Below are 22,078 nucleotides of genomic sequence, written 5' to 3'. Positions count from 1 at the left end.
TAATGCTTATTCTCCATCAAAACAGTCAGAGTTATCAGAGTATTCATTATTTATTTTTGCAAACGTTCAAAACACATTTCCCTTACAAAAATAAATATGCGTCTCACAATTTAAATCACGTCGAACCAAGGCCTGTAAGTTTAAAAAAAAACGAAACAAGTAGCCTAACCATTGCAAATAAATGCTTAAAGCTGCAAATAAAACGGCAGCAAATGGACTATGGAAATACTCAGCGTTGTGATCTTCTCTACACGCCCGGGATTACAGCTGCGTCTTGCGGCGGTGAAAATATAGCCGGCGACTTTCACAGTTGCTGCGGGTCTGCTTTCCCGAACTCACTGTTGTGTTTCAGGAGCATATGTTGCCGCATAGTACTTTCTGGTAGCTCGATTTCGCTTGGCATATTTTACATTTCACCTTATGATCTCCTATTTCTTTAAAGTATTTCAATTCTTCGCTGCGGTTTGCTTTAACCGCCATCTCTTAACTTTTTGAATTCTGGCGTGCCTGCACACGCCACGGAACGCGCCATGGAAATGGATGCATTTAATTTTCTTTGTGCCCACGTCATGCGTTAGTGGCGCCGACAGAAAATTGATACATTTGCTTCAGAAAACTTTGTGTGTGTATATGCAAACTCGAGTTTGCCTGTCCACCAACCGAGTTCATTTGTAACGAGTAGTACTCGAGTAATCGATTCCTCACGCCCATCCCTACTACAAAACCCTGTCTACATTTTACAATTATCTAGTTTATTCAGTGTACAAACCATACAGAGCTACTCTAAACGTTGAGCTCACAGAGAGCCGACCATAGCCCTGCAACGTCACCCAGACCGCCTCATCACCAACAGCAAATCATGCCAGCCAGCCAACACATGTACAGGTCCAGTGAGAAGTTGGCATCTGATTGAAAGGACTGCCCATAATAAAAGAAGCCCAATTCCTGAACTATCCAATCATCTTCATGGTTTAAAGATTTACAGACTTGACATGCCATTGTGTTCTAATCATCTTTGTCTGCTCCTTCGTTACTTATAAAACTCTACATCTCCATCGCTAGAGTGTTGCATCCTACTCATGGAGGTGTGGTCTGAGTGAGCAGAGATGCATGCTGGGTTACAGTGCTGTCTGAAGTCTTCAGTTCTATAGACACTCCCTCAGGAGAAACCAAGGGTTTGAGAATCTGTCGTGACATCAGTTACATGAGCTGCAATATTCTTCAAGATGGCGCCAGGATTCTCAGGGGAGAAAGGCCAAGAGGAAGATGTGAGGGTTCTTCCTCTAAGCCAGTGGAACACAACAACGGTCTTCAGAGTACCATGGAACACTTTGAAACATTCTCCTCTTTACACCTTGAAGCCCCAGTGAAGGTTTCCTTACCTCCTCAGCTGAAGAGCACAACTTCAGCTCGAAGAGTGCACTAGTTTGAGTTCCCAGATTGGTTCTGATTTAAGGAAACCCGATCGTTCAGCTAGCCCTGTCCGAAACAAATACAGTTCAGCCTGAGAAGACGTGAAACTGAGAGCAAGATCCACAGGGCTCTCCATCAATCCAGCCAGGTAGGAAGAGCCGTCTCATTACAGGTCTGAAGGTCATCTTGAAGATCCATTTAGGTCCCTTTCCAACCACAGACTCTTCTTGTGGAATGCCTTTAGGTGTCCATCCTCCATTGATCCTGATTGGTGTAGTCCTAGTTTGAAGTCACTGATCTGAACACGCCGCTTGCATCCTTTTACACTTCAGTTGGATACTCTCCTTCCTGCCCAGTGTGTTGGATATCGCTCTGCAGCGTCGCTCCGGGCTCTTCATGTCTACTGGAGGCCCTTAAGTAAACGTGTGACCGTCCATCAGGTATGATTTATTTGACCATTCCAATATCCCAAGCCAATCACACACACAGACCCCTGTATGAACATTATCACTGTCAAAGCAAGCCGGAAACACACACAGAACCCAGGACACACACGTAGAACCCAATGCCAGGTGTGAGTGGGAGACACACACAGTAGAACCCTAGCGATGCTCAAAAACCATCCATCTCATGTCAAAGCCAAACGCACACACACACACACACACACACACACACAACACTGAGCCATAAAAGGCCAAACTATCATGCAGGGTAAAAAACCTCATGCCAAATAACATTCCATCATCCACCCCCAGCTCTCCTGCCAGGGCACCCAGAACAGAACAACCAATGTCTCCAGAGACGTAAATTATGTATAACATTCTTCAGTGGCGTCCCACATTGGTGATGGATTATGCTTGGCGTTTTCATGTCCCAGGTTGATTCAACGTCTCTGAAGTCATGTATTTGTTGTCCAGTGGTTTCCCGAATGAGGGGCCTTCACAGATGCAAACGATGGAGCTTTAGTCAGCCTGAGGACAGGAAGGAGGTCATCTGTTCAGAAGACCACCCAGTGGAGGGGGGTGGCTCTTGAGGAGCAGGATCCATCTGGGGATGGCCCCAAATAGGACCTTCTTGGAAATGAAACTGTTCCTGAGGAGTAACGATGCCTGGAGGGGACTGTTGAATGTGTTCCATGGTTCTCTGTGTCAGACTGAAGTTGTGCTTTAGTCATTGAGGTGAGGAGCCCCCTCATCTCCACCTGGTGTTTCTCCTTCTGAATCCCTGTCTCCATCTTAAAGAACATTCTAGTCCATGTAACTGACATCACCACGGTTTCTCAAACACTCGGTTTCCCCTGAGGGGGTGTGTCTACAGACCTGTAGAATTCAGACAGCTCTGTAACCCAGTATGCACCTCGGCTCACTCAGACCACACCCTCATCAGTAAAGCAACACGCATGTGATGAAGATACAGAGCTCAGGAGAGTAGCTGGAAAGAAGACTGAAGATATAAGAACACAACCCATTACTCCAGCTTACAACAATAACTTTGAGCCTGTAACCATTTTAACTCAAATCATTAAAACCAAACACTTAAGTAACCCATGAACCAATAAAACATCCTTTCTACTCAGATCAACCTTCAGGTAACGGGTTAACTCACCAGGAAGCCAAAATAAATCAATGTGCCCAAGAGTAATGAGAAACTTATGACTTACAGTTTGCAGTTCATCTTCATGGTTAAGTTGGGATACTCACAGAACTGCAGTTAAATATACATGATAGACCTTTGAAGGAAGGAATCGGGGTTCAGGTGAGATGCTGCTCTTTACTTCAAAAAGTCTTTAACCTGTGAAACAGGAAGAGATGTCAAATAAGTCACAACAGACCTCAACAAAACAGTACACAGACGTTCTGGTTTCTGGTACAAAACAACATACCTCCTTTCGGAGACGCTACATTGCAAAACAGTGGAGGACAACAACGTACTGTCAGGTTCCCTCTTAAGTGAAACGCACCAGATGCAACCAATTAACTTATTAAGAAAAACACTTGGCAGGCGAGCTAATAAATATATATATATATATATATATATATATATATATATATATGACTACTGTTTGATGTCAAGTTGATAAAAAGGAAGTCACGTGTGATCTTGCGTCCCTGGGTATGTAGTGAGCGGATGTGGACAGCAGAGGGCGATGTTACCACACGAGAACATCTGTGCCGTGTTCCGATATCCATACTTCCATGAGTAGGCCTACACTTAAAGGAAGTACGTTATCCGCACTCGCTAAGCACGCAAATTTTCAGATGTCAGTGTTGTTCCAAATCGAATACTCCGTGGTGCACTAACCGGAAATTACGATCACGACTGCCGCCGCGGCTCCTCCCCCGCAATAAACATCCCGCTTTGAACAGTGAACTCTTTACGCCTAGCAGCTATAAAAACTACAAAATTAATGCAGGCTATGTGGAAAATGCGCCGACTTTGGCTCAGCCTGGCTCTGCCCTCTTCCGCTACGTAGCTAAGACGGCTGCTGTTGAGTACGAAAAGTGTACATCGCCACACACTTCGCGATTTGACCGTTTTGAGTACACCATCCGGGTCCTTTCAGTACACTTATTTTCGCCCGATCTGAATCGGAACGCCCTACGTACTCAAACTTAGGTAAGTAAGTACGGATAGTATGGATATTGGAACACCGGAATTCTATGACGTAGCGTCCCTAAAAAGGCGGCCGTTGAGCATGCTTCCTTGAAATTGGGAAACAGATACGGCAGAGATGTGTTCGGCCATAGATATATATATTAACTAGATGCCCTACGGCGGCGTCTATAACGTCACCATAGGCCGCCATCTTACCACAGTAAAGCTTTCTGGTGGAATCTGTTGTAGCGGACGTAAACCAGTGATCTGCACCAACGCTAATACTCTTATCTCGCTGAAATCTTGACGGATTTACATTTCTTACAAACTTTTGCTTTTTCTGAGTTTTAGTAGACCATATTGATTTAACATAAATAACACGAATACCTTGTGCATGTTTGTATTTATTGCACCCATCTGTTCTGTTTAATGTTCATTTCATATGAAAACACATGGTTATATACAATTACTAAATACATCTCTGTACAGGGTGGGGATTTCAACATGCAGCCTTTCTTGATGTATATTTGTAAAGGCAAAGGGAAATCTTGTACCTATTTTTGAATTATTTATAAGTATGTACTGTCATACCTACATCTCTGACGTTTATAACAAACCAAACCCGTTTGAAAATCGGTTGAAAATTTAGCAAGTTATGGTTATTTAAAAAGTACATGAATCACTACCAACAGAAAAAGTTATTGGTGAGCAGCTTACTGTGGTAAGATGGCCGCCAGCGGTGACGTTCGACTCCATGGGCTGTTTGGCTGTTTCCCAAAGTGAAGGCTGCAGCCTTGCTAGGACGCGTCCTTGCTAGTCACGTCCTATGGAGATGAGAATAGAGTGCTAGCTCGAGTGCTTCCTAGCGTTTGTAACGTTCAGACTTTGTAACGACTTGGTAGTGTGGAAGCGCTTCCGCTTCCGCTTTTTAATAGAGTGGCGAAGTCACGCCCCTTCCGGTAGAGTTCATGGGACCTATGAGATCGAAAAATATGAATGGGTGTCAATGGAGAGAAAATTATTATTTTCTGGTCCCAGTCTTTAGATGCCCTGGCTTACACATATGTTGTTTGTGGATTTAAAGGATAATTTTTCATAATTTTTCAACTTGACAATCATGTGACATCATCATAACACTGACCGACCTGCTGCCGGGACTCCTGCAAAATCAGTACTGCAGGGTCCTTACCAGAAGAAAACTGTTTTTGTACTAAGCAGTTCCCAGTATAACCAGTAGAAGACTGTGGTTGTACCGGACAGCTCCCATTATAACCAGTAGAAGACTGGGCAGCTCCCACTATAATCAGTAGAAGACTGGTTGTAATGGGAAGCTCCCACTATAATCAGTAGAAGACTGGTTGTAATGGGCAGCTCCCACTAGTAGAAGACTGGTTGTAATGGACGGCCCCATGTCTAACCAGTAGAAGATTGTAATGGTTCTTGTCAGCTCCCAGTATAACCAGTAGAACGTGTTATTGTTGTGCTTGTGGTGCTGACTCATCTTGTGTTGTCAGTGTCTGATTTCCCGTCAGGGCCGCTGCCATCAGCCTGTTCAGAGGGATGAAGTTCGGCCTGTGAGCAAACCGATCAATAGGAACAGCTCGATCAATAGAGCCAGAGAGAGAGAGATGGTTAACCAAACTCTGAGTCAGTGTTTGCGGTGAGTCAGAATTCAGAGGTTAAAGGAGCTGAACGGAGCCGAGAGCGCACTCACCAATTCCACTGAGGAGGGAAACAAGACAAGAGAATGGAGCTACAGACTGTTATTTTACTGCTCACAGGTCTGGTGTGCTGTTCAGCCCAGGTGAGTAAAAGCCCCTCTTAACACTGATATACTCCGTAACATTATAATACTACAGAATACATCCAGGGGTACAACATGATATCAACTACAAATAATCAAACCTAATAAATGAATATTTGAATCTTTAATTACTTGAATCTTTAATATCCAGAAACGCACAAAAATAATTACTTGAATCTTTAATATCCAGAAACGCACAAAAATAATTACTCTATTGAAAAATAGCTCAACAAATAACTCAAAGTAAAGTTGAATTGTATTTGCATTCAACTTGTAGGACTATGTTCTTCTGTCGGTGACAGAAGAACATTTTGTCAGAGCTTTTATTTTGAAAGCACCAAGTCTAAAATTTCCATTGAGACGTTAAGCAGAAACCTTCATCTGACAGAAATGGCTAAAGCTTCAATAGAGTTTGGTTTTGATAGTGGCTCGCCTAACTCTTAAAATCCACCTCTCAGCAGACAATGTTATCTTACTAGCTGAATGTGACAAATGAATGTTGTTGAAGTGATCTCTTTGCTTTCTGACATCAGGGATTAGACCCCAGAGGCCCAAGACCTGTGGAGGCTGGCTATTCGGCTGATAAATGTGCTACTCAGAAGGAGTGGGGCTTCTGCTCTGATGAAGACTGGGTACACACACACACACACACACACACACACACACACACACACACACACACACACACACACACACACACACACACACACACACACACACACACACACATGCACAGGCACACTCACACACACACACACACACACACACACACACACACACACACACACATGCACAGGCACACTCACACACACACACACACACACACACACACACACATAGATATATATATATACGTTTTTAACTGAACACATGAACACATGTCCACATGCACGCTCCCACTCAAACTCACAGCCACACACACACAAACAGCCACACACACCCAGACACACACACACACACACACACACACACACACACACACACACACACACACACACACACACACACACACACACACACAAACCCCAGCCACTTGCTCAAATGTACATTTTCCTGTCCTCTTTTCTCCTTTCTCCTCTCACCTCTTGTCTCTTCGCTCCTCTTTCTTGTTCTCCCCCCTTCTCTCATCATCTCCTCCACTTTCTTCTCCTCTCCTACTCTCTTTTCTCCTCGTCTCCCAACCTCTCTCCTCTCTCCCCAGGGCGTCAAGTGTCCGTCTGGTTGCAAAATCCTGGGTCTGATGGACAAACACGACCACGACATGATGAAGAAGATCGACCGCATCCGCACGCTGCTGGAGAAGCACCAGGCGCAGTCCAGCTCCACCGACCGCATCACCAAGCAGACCTACGACTACCTCAAGGAAGGACTGACCTCCACCTCTGGTCAGCAGCTGCTCACACTCCTTCGTCCCTCGCCTTCTCTCCCCTCTCCCTCCCTCATGCTTTCGGTCTTCTCCCTCCCACACCAGGAGGTGACAGCAGCTACTTCGATTTGACCCAGACGCTGAGGCGGCGCATCGTGGACATGAAGGTCAAGATCGACCGGCAGCTGATACGAATGTCCACCATGAAGAACCAGATCAGGGCCCAGGTCACTGACATCCAGAGGATGGAGGTGAGCGCCATCTGCTGGCAGGCCTACTTCCCTCCTAGCCGGCCCTGGAGGAGGATTTTCCTTCCCTAGGCTTCTTCCCTCTGGGTTTGGTTAGAGACGGGCGTGGTCTTATCATGTGGCCTGTGAAGCCCTTTGAGAGTCAAGCTGTTGAGAGCCACAGGCCTACAAGCTCGTCAAAATACTCTCTCTCTCTCTCTCTCTCTCTCTCTCTCTCTCTCTCTCTCTCCAGGTGGATATAGACATGAAGCTGCGTGCATGCAAAGGTTCTTGTAAGACCTACACGGAGTTCTCGGTGGATCGGGCGAGCTACGTGACGCTGGACAAACAGGTGAGACCTCACTCAACCAGCGATCTCACTCACTCACCGCCAAGTCAAGTAACTTACGAGTTAGCCAACCGACGGACCGGCCCGACTCACCCACCAACTACCAAGCTAGCTGCCCTGTTTGTCGGTCTGTCCACCTGTTCCCGCCTGTCGGTTTGTCTCTCTCTCCGTTCACCGGCGTGTGTATGGTGTGTATGGTGTGTGTGTGTGTGTGCTCCGCAGATGGACCAGATGGACACGGATGCCTCCCAGAGCAGGGGCCCGTCCCGGCCGCTGTCCGTCATGAAGAGCCGGCCGCTGAAGGAACTGACGGCGGTGGACGAGAAGTACAAGTCCAACCCGGCCGGCGGCGAGCAGACCAGGGCCTTGTTCTCCGAGGTCAGCGCCCTCAACTCCTGCTTCTGACACGACAATCATAATGTAGAATGATGCAGAATGAAATATCCTCAGAGATCATAATATAGAAGTAGTATATAGAAGTGGTGGCAGTATTAGTATTAGCAGTAGTAGTAGTAGTAGTAGTAGTAACAGTAGTAGCAGTAGTAATAGTAGTAGTAGTATGGGTAATAGTATTAGAAATAGTGTCGGTAGTACAATAGTAGAAGTAGAAGTAGGAGTAGTAGAGTGCATTCAGGTCCAAACCATAGAGCACATAGTATTAGTATTAGAATGTGACTAGTAGTACTGCTAGTTGTAATGGTAATATGTTGTTCTTCAGGTCCAAGCCATGCAGCTGACCCTGGAGACGGAGGGGTCCTTAACTTCCCCAGCAACCGTATCCAAGGTCCCAGGTACATCCTCCTCCTCCTCCGGCTCCTCCTCCTCCTCCACCTCCTCCTCCTCCGCCTCCTCCTCCTCCTCCTCAGGCACAGGCAGTAAGGGCATCACTGAGATAAGCGGAGGGACGGGCGCGTACTCCACCTCCACCAGCTCCTGCACCAGGAGCGTCCGCACGGTGGTGACGCAAACGCCCACAGGGCCAAAGAAGACCAGGGAGGAGGTCATCGAAGGCGGACCGGAGTGCAGGGCCATTCTGGAGGCCAGTAGGGGAGGAATGGGGACCATCTTCCCTTCTCTGGGCGGCGGCGGCGGCGGCGGCGGTGGCGGTGGCGGCGGCGGCGGCGGCGGCGGCGGCGGCGGCGGCTCCACCTCCTCCTCCTCCTCCTCCTCCTCCTCCTCCTCCTCATCCACCCACTCCTTGACATCACTCACTGGCGGAGCTAAGGGCAGTCTCATGGACTCAAAAACTGGTTTTGGGGACTTTGGGAACTCCGGTTTTGACCTGGGAACCTTCGGAATGGGTGCTGTTGAGGAAGACTTCCCGGATGTCCACGCGCGCAGCATAATGAGCAGCTCTGTCGTCCAGTCAGATCATGCAGGAAAAGGTACAGGCTAGGAGTGAAACACCCCCCTCCCCCCACCCTCAATTAGCTAGCTGGCTTCAGCCCAAGCTAGCTCCCCAGCTAGCTCCTCAGCTAGCCTTATGTACCAAAATATTAAATAGGCAGGGTTATCATTACTATTGAGGACACATGGATAACGTGGAATATCACATTCCTTAACAATATCATGCAAGGTTCCTAAACAGAATAATGAAAGGTTCCTTAACAATATCACGAGGGTTCCTTAATAATATCATGCAAGGTTCTTCGACAATGTTCCTTAAGATTAAAATAATGCATGGTGCCACAGGTTTCAAATAATAAAAAAATCCAAAACCTAAATCTTAAAGACAACATTATTCAGAGAGCATTATCTACAGAAGTCCAGACTAGACTACCTAGAAGTTAAGGTTAGGAATGCAGTACTGCAGTGTTAGCGTGAAAGTACAGACTACAGGGCTAGGGTAACAGTACAGACTACCGAGTTAGGGTCACAGTACAGACTACAGAGTTAGGGTTACAGCACAGACTACAGAGTTAGGGTAACAGCACAGACTACAGTGTTAGGGTAACAGCACAGACTAAAGGATAAGGGTTGCAGCACAGACTACAGGATTGCGTTACAGCACAGACTACAGGATAAGGGTTACAGCACAGACTACAGGATTGCGTTACAGCACAGACTACCCAGGAGAACAAGCTAACCGGTGACTCTCTTCTCAGATTGTGCCGACATCATGAAGCACCACACGAGGGGGAAGGCGAGCGGTTTGTTTGAGGTCAACGTGGGTCAGGGTCAGGACACCCGGGTAGTTGAGGTTTACTGTGACCAGTCGGGCTTTATGGGGGGCTGGCTCCTGGTCCAGCAGAGGGAGACCGGCCTCCAGAACTTTAACCGGTCGTGGGCCGAGTACCGTCAGGGCTTTGGTTCGGTGGACGCACAGGGCCGGGGCGAGGTGTGGCTGGGGAACCACAACCTGCACCTGTTGACCAGCCGGAGCGAGAGCCTGCTGAGGGTGGAGCTAGAGGACTGGGAGGGGGGCGTGGCCACGGCCCAGTACGGCGTCAGGGTGGGCTCAGAGGAGGAGGGCTTCCGTCTGGAGGTGTCCCGCTACGAGGGAGAGGCCGGGGACGCCCTGGGAGGCGCCGGGGCCCCCCTGCGGTCCCACAGCGGGATGAGGTTCAGCACGCCGGACCGGGACCAGGACGGCTGGGCGGAGGGGAGCTGTGCGGAGCTGCACGGCGGGGGCTGGTGGTACAACAACTGTCTCGCCGCCAACCTCAACGGGGTCTACTACCGCGGGACGTACGACCCGGAGAACAACTCTCCCTACGAGGTGGAGAACGGGGTGGTGTGGACCACGTACAAGCCCGCCGACTACAGCCTAAAGAGGGTCCGCATGTCCATCAGACCAGCCGCCTTCTGACCCCCCCAGAGGAGGAGGGGAGGGAGGTGGGTTGGTTTGTTCCACAGGAGGGGAGCGGGGGATGGGTTGGTTTGTTCCACAGGAGGGGTGGGTGGTGGGTTGGTTTGTTCCACAGGAGGGGAGGCGGGGGGATGGGTTGGTTTGTTCCAGAGGATTGAGGGTCTGTTTGTCCAGACGTTTGTTTTTTTGGGTCAACTCTGAAGCCGATGACCTGTGTGCTGTTGTTCTATCCTTGTCTTTCTGTTTGCTTTCTGATAACCGATCAATAAATAACGATGCCCTGCATACTTAACTCCTGTGTCGTCTCACTGTTTCAACACACTGGTATTCAGGACTCCACAAAGTCACACAGTCAGCACTGTCCGTAGTGATGACTTCCACTGGACAGACTGACATAGCGCACAAGCAGAGCGGCCCTATGCTAGCTCCCTTGTTTCTGTAGAAGTTCACATCCCCAGGAACATCTGAATGACAGCATGAACTGAGCATAGTTCAGATGCTATGAAACATTACATAGAACCAATAGCAAGGCATGACTCAAGTTCATAATGAACCAAAACTATAATGATTACATCAGGTATGATTTACGTATGATTTAGAGGTGACCAATACATACCGGTATGTGTGCTTGAAGTGGGACATATATGTCTATGTATATGACATCATGAGGTGACTAATAAATTGGTGTGTGTGTTTGAAGTGTGTCTGCAGCTGAAGAAGAGGAAGCACGACCGGTTGGACTCGCAGACGTACAAGAGATCAGCGTGTCCCCATCAGTACCCTATGTGCACTGATGAAGACTGGGTAAACACACACACCAACACACACAAACGCTGAAAGACACACACATACACGCACACACACACACACACACACACACACACACACACACACACATACACACACACACACACACACACACACACATACATACACTGACAGACACACACATACACAGGCACACACACCCACACACACTCACACACGCACGCACAAACTCACACACTCAGTACCCTCAGTGACGGTGGGTAGGTGTGTATGTGTGTGTGTGTGTGTGTGTGTGTGTGTGTGTGTGTGTGTGTGTGTGTGTGTGTGTGTGTGTGTGTGTGTGTGTGTCTGGCTGTGCGGGTGTCCAGGGCTCTGGCTGTCCCTCTGGTTGTGTTGTGCAGGCTCTGCTCCTGCAGCAGGAGGTGGCGGTGGAGAGAAGGATGCTGGAGGTGTGTGACGGAGTGGAGCGACACCACCACGCCTCCCGCTCCACCCTGGGCTCCAGCTGGGTGTTCTACCACACCCAGAGACACGCACTCGGCTCCCAGCGTGGTGAGACAGGCGACCGACGACACAGACACGCAAACGGACAGAGCGAGAGAGGGAGAGACAGCAGGAGAGGTCTCGGACCCAGACAGACAGGAGGAGGACAGACGGGTCGACGGAGAGACAGAGAGAGAAAAATAGAAAGCCAGGTGACCGGATGGACGGACGGATGGACGGACGGACGGACGTCCGTCCGTCCGTCCGGTCACCTGGCTTTCTATTTTTCTCTCTCTGTCTCTCCAGACAGACAGACAGACAGACAGACAGACAGACAGACAGACAGACAGACAGACAGACAGACAGACAGACAGACAGACAGACAGACAGACAGACAGACAGACAGACAGACAGACAGACAGACAGACAGACAGACAGACAGACAGACAGGAGGAAAGACAGACAGACAGACAGACAGACAGACAGGAGGAAAGACAGACAGCAGGAAAGTGGGGTTAATATTGAATGAGGATGATGATGTTCCGAACTCGGTCCTCCTCAGACTCGGTGCTCCGGTATGTTGCCGGGGCCGACCGACTGGCGAGGAAGCTGAGGTTGCTACGGAAACTATCGTCTGCGTCGTCACAGAGACTGAAGGAGTTGAGGCAACAGGTCCAGAAACAGATGGAAGAGCTTTATCATACAGAGGTGAGGAGGGCTGAGTGAGTGGGTGTTTCAGTGTTAAGGCCGATATATGCTCTGTTTTAGACGTAACGCGTAAGCACGTAAGATACATAACCCCCCCTTGCGCGGTAAAATATCCCCCCTTACGTGCTTAAGTGCGTCGCCCAAAATTCCTGACTATGCGACTAAAACACTACGGCCCTACGCAGCTCGCAAAGACTGTGATTGGCCAGCCAGCGATTTCCACTTCCACGCCCACAGATTCGTTCGTTGCTCCCCCTACTGTTCTGGCGGAGAATCCCCTTGCAACACGCGCAATCCTTAAGGAACCGTAAAACAAAACTTGTCTAAAACAAGTCCCTTGTGTAAATTACGTGCTTACGTCTCTGCGTCTAAAACGACCCTAAATCGGCCTTTAGTTTATAGGTTTGTGTAATTGTGTGTGGTTGTGTGCGTGTGTTTGTGCTGGTGTGCGTGTGTTTGTGCGTGTGTGTGTGTGTGTGTGTGTGTGTGTGTGTGTGTGTGTGTGTGTGTGTGTGTGTGTGTGTGTGTGTGTGTGTGTGTCGTTGGTACATTGTTGTCCATGGTTGTCCAAACATTTACTGGAAGTCCATCGGTCAGGGACAGTGTGCTCTCTCTCTGTACACACATACACACACGCACGCACACAAACACACACACACACCCACCCACACAGACACACACCCACACAGACACACACACACACACAAACACACACACACACACGATATATAATAATATATAATAATACAGTAAATATATGATCATAATAGTGGTAATAACATATCCACAAATATATGTATTAGATAGATAATATATAGATAATAGATAACAGATATATGAGGAGGTTGTTTTGTGTCCAGGTCGACGTGGACATTAAGATCAGGGCTTGCCAGGGCTCTTGCGCCTCCAGGCTGACCTTCAGGCTCCAGGAGGAGGACTACCCGGACCTCCTAGACCAGATGGCCCTCTCTCCTCCTGCTCCTCCACCCAGGCGGGAGCTCCCAGACGTAGCAACCTCCGCCCCCGGCGGACTGGAAGAACAGCTGCGACACTTTGGAGACATTGAGGAGAACAAGCTGGTGATCCACCCACCACGCCTTCACCCAGAACACCCAGACCTCTGAGACGGCTGTCACATGATCACAACCATCACCTCACATGGGACGGCTGTCACCTGATCAGAACTATCACCTCACATGAGACTGCTGTCACATGATCACAACTATCACCTCACATGAGACTGCTGTCACACGATCACAACCATCACCTCACATGAGATGGCTGTCACATGATCAGAACTATCACCTCACATGAGACTGCTGTCACATGATCAGAACTATCACCTCACATGAGACTGCTGTCACATGTTCAGAACTATCACCTCACATGAGACTGCTGTCACATGTTCAGAACTATCACCTCACATGAGACTGCTGTCACATGATCAGAACTATCACCTCACATGAGACTGCTGTCACATGTTCAGAACTATCACCTCACATGAGACTGCTGTCACATGTTCAGAACTATCACCTCACATGAGACTGCTGTCACATGTTCAGAACTATCACCTCACATGAGACTGCTGTCACATGTTCAGAACTATCACCTCACATGAGACTGCTGTCACACGATCACAACCATCACCTCACATGAGACTGCTGTCACATGATCAGAACTATCACCTCACATGAGACTGCTGTCACACGATCAGAACTCTCACCTCACATGAGACTGCTGTCACATGATCAGAACTATCACCTCACATGAGACGTCTGTCACACGATCAGAACTATCACCTCACATGAGATGGCTGTCACATGATCAGAACTATCACCTCACATGAGACTGCTGTCACACGATCAGAACTATCACCTCACATGAGACTGCTGTCACACGATCACAACTATCACCTCACATTAGACGTCCGTCACACGATCACAACCATCACCTCACATGAGACGGCTGTCACATGATCACAACTATCCTCTGGTCAAGCAGGAACCACCAAGCACACCGGAGTCTGTGATGCTTTTGTTGTTCGGGGCCATGTCGGGCCGCAACCCACCTCCAAATGAAGCTGTAGTTACAAACTGCTGCCCGAAACACTACTGAAGAGTCAGGCTGTTTTATCGTGAAGAATAAATAATACCATGTATTATTGCAGTAATATGAGTACTGTCATGGAGTCTTATAGAAAATACATTTATTTGTATCATACTTTGATTCATTTTATTCGATATACATATATATATAATATCAAGGAAGTGGTACGGAGAGAAACAGGTTTCACTGTAACATGAAAGGAGGTGGTACTAGGAGAAACAGGTTTTACTGTAATAATAAAGGCAGTGGTACTATTAGAAACAGGTTTACTGTAATATAAAAGGAGGTGGTACTATGACAAACGTGTTTTAACTGAAAGTGCTGAAAGCAATATTTATCTGTTAAAATAAGTGTGGAATAGCTCTATATTCCTACAGCCATCACTTATAGTGTGTCTGGTCTGTAGAGAGAGAACTCCACAAAGAGGAATACTAGTTGGTATGATGAGAAGCAATACTATAGCTCTTATGTAGTCATAGGTCATGAATTAGCTAGAAACACCTAACTGCTTATTTCAAACAGCCAGTTGCTATGATGGCATGTTAGCAGATATCGAACCTGTGGTATTTTATTTCCTGACCTTAACCCTGTACAGTCTAACAACCTACGAAGCCATCAGTGTTCCAAATGAGAAGAAAATTGTGAGGAATAAAGAGTTAAGTTTGAAGAACAAGAATCGTATGGTCCATCTCCTATTGATGCATGACTTGAGACTGTCAGAGTCTGGAGACCATTTCAGTCTGAACATGCTGTCATTCTGAGATACTGTCAGTCGGAAGACTGTTATTATGGAGACTGTTGGTCTGAAGACGGTGTCAGAGTCTTTAGATGCCGTCTGTGAAATCGTCTTTAGTTTCTGATTTGAAACAAGTAATTTGTCTGTGTGCCAGTTGAACGTGTCTCTGGTTTATATGGGGGTGGTTTGGTCGTAAGAAGGACATGCAGGTCTAGAAAGAATGCAACCTTTCAGGGCTGGGGTGTTTTTAAGTATTGAAAACAGCACGAGACTTTAGAAGTGAATGGGTTTTTATTAAGACAATAAGTACTTTGACTCACCCAACACTGACAACATCACACATGGAAACACTGACATCACGCCCCCGGCAGAACGATTGACATCTGACATCCAAGCACACACAGGTTAATCGTAACCTGTAGCATTCTGCTGTAACATTTCAGTGTACCGTTCAGGTGAACAATTCTGCTTCAATGTTGAAATATTCCACGAGTTAAAAAGGCCCCAGTTTCTAGTTTGAAAATAAAATATAAATTATAAAAAATAACATGGTCGTCTTTTTGGGATGGTTAGAGCAGTTGATATGAACCGTGTGGGAAAACGTATGAGCCTCAATCGATATCAGAGCCTTTTGTCAGGGTGGTGTTAAAGAGTTTGCCTAATGTCGGTGTGTGTGTTGGACCCTCTATTTGCCCTGAAAGAAAGGTCTGATCTTCATGCTCATGGTCTTCAGGGAGAACCAGCTGCCCTTCCAATTCATCCACACCATGCCGTCGTCTGTGCCATGCTTGGCCATTCTGCTGGTATAAGCCCCGCCCATGTAGTACCGGCCGTTAGGATTGGCCGAGTGGCAGCGGTTGTACCACCAACCGCCTCCGTCCTCCATAGAGCATTGCTTACTGCTGTCACCCGGGATCCTAGAGGAGAGCAGGACTTTTAGCTAAGTAGCTTAATATGATAACTAACTAGCTGGAGAAGCTAACCAGATAGTTCATGCTAGCTATGTAACTATCTCCCTTCAGAAAGTTTATTGGTTCATGAGATCACTCGTTAAAAGCCTCTTGCTTTGAGTTTGCTGAAGCTGAAGCTAGCAGACAAGCACAAACACACACACACGTACCATTTGTCATTGTCGCGGTCGAAGGTGCTGAACATCATGCCATTGTGGATGGTCATGGTTCTGTTCTCTCCATACAACTCCGTGGCGCCTTGCTCTAGGGTGTTTCCTGCAGTACCGGAGTAGCCGTCCACCGACATCAGGTAGTTACTGGACTCTGATTGGATGGTGAACTTACTGTACATGGCGTGCACCTGAACACAGAGAGGGTTGTTCACCTTTGACCTGGACACTTTGCAGGTGTGTGTGTATGTATTACGGTGGGAAGGGAGGTTCTATACCTTGTTCTGGGACCAGTCCTCCATCTCAAAGAGAACCTCAGTGGGGCCCATATTGGTCAGTTGGCTGACATGCTCATTACCCAGCCAGTATTCCCCTGTCACACGAGCAAGTAAAAGCTACAATTACAGGCTACTGACGACAGAACAGAACTCCCAGAATGCATTGCGCTCCAGAGGACCCTACCTGGAGTCTGGCAGTGGCCCTTGCCCACATCAAAGGCGACGTTGCCGAAACCACGGCGATAGTCGTCCCAGCGACGGCCGAATCCCACACTCCCATCCATCCTGTTCTGGACGAGGAGCCAGCCTGAAGAGAGAGAGACAGGTTAACACACTGGATGGTGGACAGGGAGACTGGCAGGTAGAAAGACTGTCAGACGAGAGGGAGGTGTGCAGACCTCCGTCCTTGGTGGTTTGGTCACAGAAGACCTTGTATCCAGGGCTCAGAGGGCCAGACTGGACCAAGTACATCTGGGAGTCAACGCCGCCCTTTCTGAAGATGTCCTCACACTCCTTACCTAGAAAATAGACCACAACAACATATATATACAGGGTACAATATATCCCATATTATTATATCAGATACAAAATCCCATATCATGCATTATTATATAAGATACAATATCCTATGTCATACATTATTATATAAGATACCATATCTTATATCACACATTATTAAATAAGATATAATATCCTATGTAATACATTATTAGATACGATACAATATCCTATATCATACATTATATTTAAGACAGGTAGAGAGACGGACAGACAGGCAGACAGACATTTGGACAGACAGACAGGCACAGCTTACCAGAGACGACTGGGATAGGGCAACTGCTGACGCATGGTTCTCTACAGTTCACTTGCTGGGTCTGTATGGCTTTCTCCAGCTTCTGAATTTTCTCTCTGATCTTTAAAAGGGCTCCCTAATTGCCAAAGATACAATATATCAGAGCCAAAACTACATTGATATTGAATACATCATAGTTAACCCAAGTCATACTGCCATTGTTTGGGTGAAAAGCTAATACTATGGCTAGTGTTTAGCGATAGCACTATGTCATAGTAAGAGGGCTGGGAACAGCCTCAACCATAGTATTAGCGCTAGCACGTGGCGCTAGCTGCCGCCCCAAGTATTAGCACCAGCAGTGGACTCGCAGCTAAATCCTAGCCCTATTCCTAGCACTGGGACTAGCTTCTAACACTAGTCTTCGCGTTGGCGGCCCTACCTGCAGGAGTCTGATGTCGGATGGGAAGGAAGTGTCAATGGTCTCCTTGATGTAAGCATGTTGCTCTTCCAGGGTGTTCGTGTACTGACTCACTACCTGACCATTGTCTGCAGGGCAACATCAAATATCAGTTAGTAGCCCGGATAAGAAATAGAACAGAAGGCAATACCTTGAGCTCACAAGCTAATCTGGTATGTCAACAGGCCTAACAGGCTAAGTTAATGCTAAAGACGAACATTATGCCAAAGAATAACTGCATGCTAAAGCTAACGACATGCTAGAGGCTAACATGCTTATACGCTAACTGTGTGCAGACAGGTAGCCTAATATCATGAACTGCATGCTGAAGTTCCCCAGGTCCTATGTTCCCCGGGTGCAAAGGGTTGGAGTCAGGTTTAGGGTAAGGGTTAACCCTAAACCTAACCCTAACCATAACCAATCGGAGGAGAGACATTCTAACCAATCACAGGCGAATCAGAGGCGAAAAAGGCGGTACTTGCCCCTACCATCCTACGAAAAAAAGATTAGCTCACAGGGTCCTATGTTCCCCGGTCGAATACAAGGCGGGGGACAAAGGACCCGGAGAACATAGGACCCGGGGAACATAGATACGCTCCCTTTCTGCATGTTAAAGGCTAGCTTCATGCTAAAGTATAACCGCTGTTCTCACCATCAACGACCTTCTGCCGCTCCCTGAGGGCATTAGACATCCGTTCCACGTAGGAGTAGATGTTATTGGAGGAGCGGGACAGCTCGTCAACCTGCCGGCTTAGGGGAGCCACGGCCTTGGAGGGAAAAAAAAAGTACAGTTAGCACAAAGTTAGCATTAGCTTACCTGCCGAGACATTCATCTGCTGAACTGGCTCCACTCTCTGCCTCGTGGAAGCCTAAGTTAACGAAATGTTAAGCTAGTTAAATGGTAAGCTGAATGGTTAGCTGAACCTCTGAATACCTGCTTGATGTTGGTCTCTTGCTTCAAAATGGTGGTCTTCAGCTCACAGCCAGTGGGACAGAGAACGCCCTAAGGGAACACAGGAGAATACCTCATAGCGTTACAAATGACCTCATCACATTACACAGGATGTCAAAACGTCACACATGACCTTATTACATGACACATGACCACATCACGGGACCTCATCACATGACACATGACCTCATCCCATGACACATGACCCCATCACATCACACATTAACTCATAGTATCCCTAATGATGTCAATACATCACACATGACCTCAAAACATCACACATGACCTCATAACATCACATATGACCTCAAAACATCACACATGAGCTCATAACATCACACATGACGTCATAACATCACACATGACGTCATAACATCACACATGACCTCATCACATCCCACATGATGTCAGAACATCATACATGACTTCGTAACATTGCACGGGACCTCTAAACATCACACAGGACGTCATGACATCACACATGACGTCATAACATCACACAGGACGTCATGACATCACATATGACGTCATAACATCACACATGACGTCATGACATCACACATGACGTCATAACATCACACAGGACGTCATAACATCACACAGGACGTCATGACATCACGCAAGACCTCATAACATCACACATGACGTCATAACATCACACAGGACGTCATGACATCACATATGACGTCATAACATCACACATGACGTCATGACATCACACATGACGTCATAACATCACACATGACGTCATAACATCACACAGGACATCATAACATCACACAGGACGTCATGACATCACGCAAGACCTCATAACATCAACCGTGATCTCATAAAATCACACACACAATGTTATGAGTGCACACAATTCGCGTGTGCATTGTTAACAGTAGTTAATAATAGTAATCTCTCCGGTGCCAACATTAGTAGTGAGTCGTTACGCTGACCAGTTGATCAGAGGCGTGTGTACACCCCCCGGCCTCCACGGAGCGCTCCCTCAACGCCTCCGGCTTCCCTCCCACTGGGGCAGCGGTGGGCCTGCCCCGGTACCTGAGACATAGTAATAATAATAATAATAACAATGATAATGATAACAATAATAATGATAATAATGATAATGATAATAATAATAATGATAATAATGATAATAATAATAATGATAATTATAATATTAATAATAATAATAATAATAATGATAATAATAATGATAATGATAATAATACTCATAATGATAATAATGATAATAATAATAATATTAATAGTAATAATAATGATAATAATTATGATAATAATAATAATGATAATAATAATGATAATGATAATAATAATAACAATGATAATGATAATAATAATAACAATAATGATAATAATAATAATAGTAATAGTCATAATAATAATAATAATAATAGTAATAATAATAATGCATTCAAATTATATAGAGCCTTTCAAAACTCAAGGGCTTAAGCTCAAGCTTTAAAACGTGGGCAGGAGCATAGAAAAACACCTATTCACCAATATCAAGAGTCTTATAATAGGATATTTTATGATACACATCCATACAATGTGTATATTTTACTTATTATGTATATTTATATATGAAATAGTATATTTGGTATTGACAGTGACCTTCTGCCAGTGCTGATGGGAGGCGGGACGTAGCGGTTGGGGGAGTAAGTGTCCCTCCCCCTGGACACCGGCCGGTTACCCCGGGCGTCCACTGAGGATCCCTGACCACGAGAAACACACACACGCACACGCACGCAGGCACGCACGCAAGCACCCAAACACACACGAAAGCACACACACACGCACGCACGCACGCACCCAACCACACGCATGCACGCACGCACGCACGCAAGCACACACACACGCAAGCATGCACACACACACACACACACACACACGCAAGCATGCACACACACACACACACACACACACACACACACACACACACACACGCACGCACGCACACACACCCACAAACACAAAATCATTGTTATATGATGGACAATATCTCATATCTTTCATATTTACTCTACTGAACAGAATAGAGCGACATAAAATAGCGTGATATAATAGAGTGTTCGAGACGAGCGATAGAGTAGAATGATATAGTATACGGATAGATTAGTGTGGGATATAGTCATATAGTTGAGTAGAATATAGTGAGATAATAGAGTGATCAAGAAGAGTGATAGATATAGTATAGTGGTAGAGTAGAGTAGAATAAAATGAGGGAGTAGATTGATAGACTAGAGCAGAGGGATAGAGAAGTTTAGAATATAGTGATAGAGTAGAGTATTGATAAAGCATTGTATTGATAGAGCATTAAATAGACTCACCTCTGTACTGTTACCGAATACCAGTGGAGTCTGAAAACCAAACAGAAATCAAATCAGTTAAAGGTTATTAAAGACCACCAGGTATATATAATGTTTGAATGTTACATTATATAAACATGGATTACATTGTATTGTGAAATAATTGAAATATTAATAAAGACAAGGAGGTCTGTCATTTGATGCATCGAAATGCAACCAAACAAGTGAAGGATGTTATGCACTCCCACTATGTCCTATTTTCTTTCCTGCCTACATTGCCTCATCATTGAAGAAGACACTAAATAAACGTCTTTTGTTGTTGAGTAGTATTTGTTTTACCCCGTCGTCCTCGTCATCGTAATCGCTCACTGCGCTAGCCCAGGCCAAGACGGCACACAGAGAGAGTAACGGCAGAATCCTCATGGTCGCTATCACTCTGTCTATCACTTTATTCCTTAAACCACTCTATCTCTCTATCCCTCTATGGAGAGCGGGGGGTTCCGACAGCAGAAAGGAGACGTTCTTCTGACTCTAGAAGTGTGGGGAGTCGGTCTCTGTTCTAACCGACGGGGCATCACAGGGTTTTATAGTCGCTATGCTCGGCCCCGTTTACCCCTCCCATGATGCAATAGTCAACAGCACGGTTTGGTCAATGACTCACGGTCTCAAAGTCTTTTCTGATAGGAACAACACACAAACAGACACTCACCCTCACCACCCACACACACACACACACACACACACACACACACACACACACACACACACACACACACACACACACACACACACACAC

General features: G+C 46.5%; 3 protein-coding genes across 3 annotated transcripts; 2 read left to right on the top strand and 1 right to left on the bottom strand.

The window, feature by feature from the left end:
• Positions 1-5,655: 5,655 nt before the first annotated feature.
• fga (fibrinogen alpha chain) lies at positions 5,656-10,855 on the top strand. Its single transcript, XM_060077142.1, has 8 exons — positions 5,656-5,812; positions 6,346-6,444; positions 7,014-7,197; positions 7,284-7,429; positions 7,659-7,757; positions 7,977-8,132; positions 8,473-9,139; positions 9,860-10,855. The coding sequence occupies exons 1-8, from the start codon at positions 5,756-5,758 to the stop codon at positions 10,561-10,563; spliced, it is 2,112 nt and encodes a 703-aa protein (XP_059933125.1). The 5' UTR covers positions 5,656-5,755; the 3' UTR covers positions 10,564-10,855.
• Positions 10,856-11,001: 146 nt separating this feature from the next.
• Positions 11,002-15,849, top strand: LOC132475853 (fibrinogen alpha chain). Its single transcript, XM_060077229.1, has 4 exons — positions 11,002-11,367; positions 11,700-11,883; positions 12,377-12,522; positions 13,383-15,849. Exons 1-4 carry the CDS (start codon positions 11,347-11,349, stop codon positions 13,644-13,646), a joined length of 615 nt encoding a protein of 204 aa, XP_059933212.1. The 5' UTR covers positions 11,002-11,346; the 3' UTR covers positions 13,647-15,849.
• fgb (fibrinogen beta chain) lies at positions 15,637-21,853 on the bottom strand. The gene is made up of 13 exons (XM_060077169.1): positions 21,622-21,853; positions 21,304-21,333; positions 20,588-20,688; positions 19,909-20,011; positions 18,947-19,015; positions 18,665-18,779; positions 17,995-18,101; positions 17,577-17,691; positions 17,161-17,280; positions 16,947-17,069; positions 16,763-16,857; positions 16,485-16,675; positions 15,637-16,281 (listed from the first exon to the last, which is right to left on the bottom strand). Exons 1-13 carry the CDS (start codon positions 21,703-21,705, stop codon positions 16,050-16,052), a joined length of 1,485 nt encoding a protein of 494 aa, XP_059933152.1. The 5' UTR covers positions 21,706-21,853; the 3' UTR covers positions 15,637-16,049.
• Between the last annotated feature and the right edge of the window lie 225 nt (positions 21,854-22,078).

The sequence above is a fragment of the Gadus macrocephalus genome, chromosome 17 (genome assembly GCF_031168955.1).
Source record: "Gadus macrocephalus chromosome 17, ASM3116895v1".
NCBI classification, from domain to species: Eukaryota; Metazoa; Chordata; class Actinopteri; order Gadiformes; family Gadidae; genus Gadus; species Gadus macrocephalus.
This window is presented reverse-complemented; position numbering and strand designations above follow the sequence as displayed.

Coding starts and splice junctions, on each gene's coding strand:
- fga (XM_060077142.1), top strand. CDS start 5,756: ATGGAGCTACAGACTGTTATTTTACTGCTCACAGGTCTGGTGTGCTGT. Junction 6,445..7,013: donor TCTGCTCTGATGAAGACTGG/GTACACACACAC, acceptor CTCTCTCCCCAG/GGCGTCAAGTGTCCGTCTGG. Junction 9,140..9,859: donor GTCAGATCATGCAGGAAAAG/GTACAGGCTAGG, acceptor CTCTCTTCTCAG/ATTGTGCCGACATCATGAAG.
- LOC132475853 (XM_060077229.1), top strand. CDS start 11,347: ATGTGCACTGATGAAGACTGG. Junction 11,884..12,376: donor CGCACTCGGCTCCCAGCGTG/GTGAGACAGGCG, acceptor GGTCCTCCTCAG/ACTCGGTGCTCCGGTATGTT. Junction 12,523..13,382: donor AAGAGCTTTATCATACAGAG/GTGAGGAGGGCT, acceptor TTTTGTGTCCAG/GTCGACGTGGACATTAAGAT.
- fgb (XM_060077169.1), bottom strand. CDS start 21,705: ATGAGGATTCTGCCGTTACTCTCTCTGTGTGCCGTCTTGGCCTGGGCT. Junction 21,334..21,621: donor ACGATGACGAGGACGACGGG/GTAAAACAAATA, acceptor TTTGGTTTTCAG/ACTCCACTGGTATTCGGTAA. Junction 16,858..16,946: donor GGGCCACTGCCAGACTCCAG/GTAGGGTCCTCT, acceptor CTCGTGTGACAG/GGGAATACTGGCTGGGTAAT.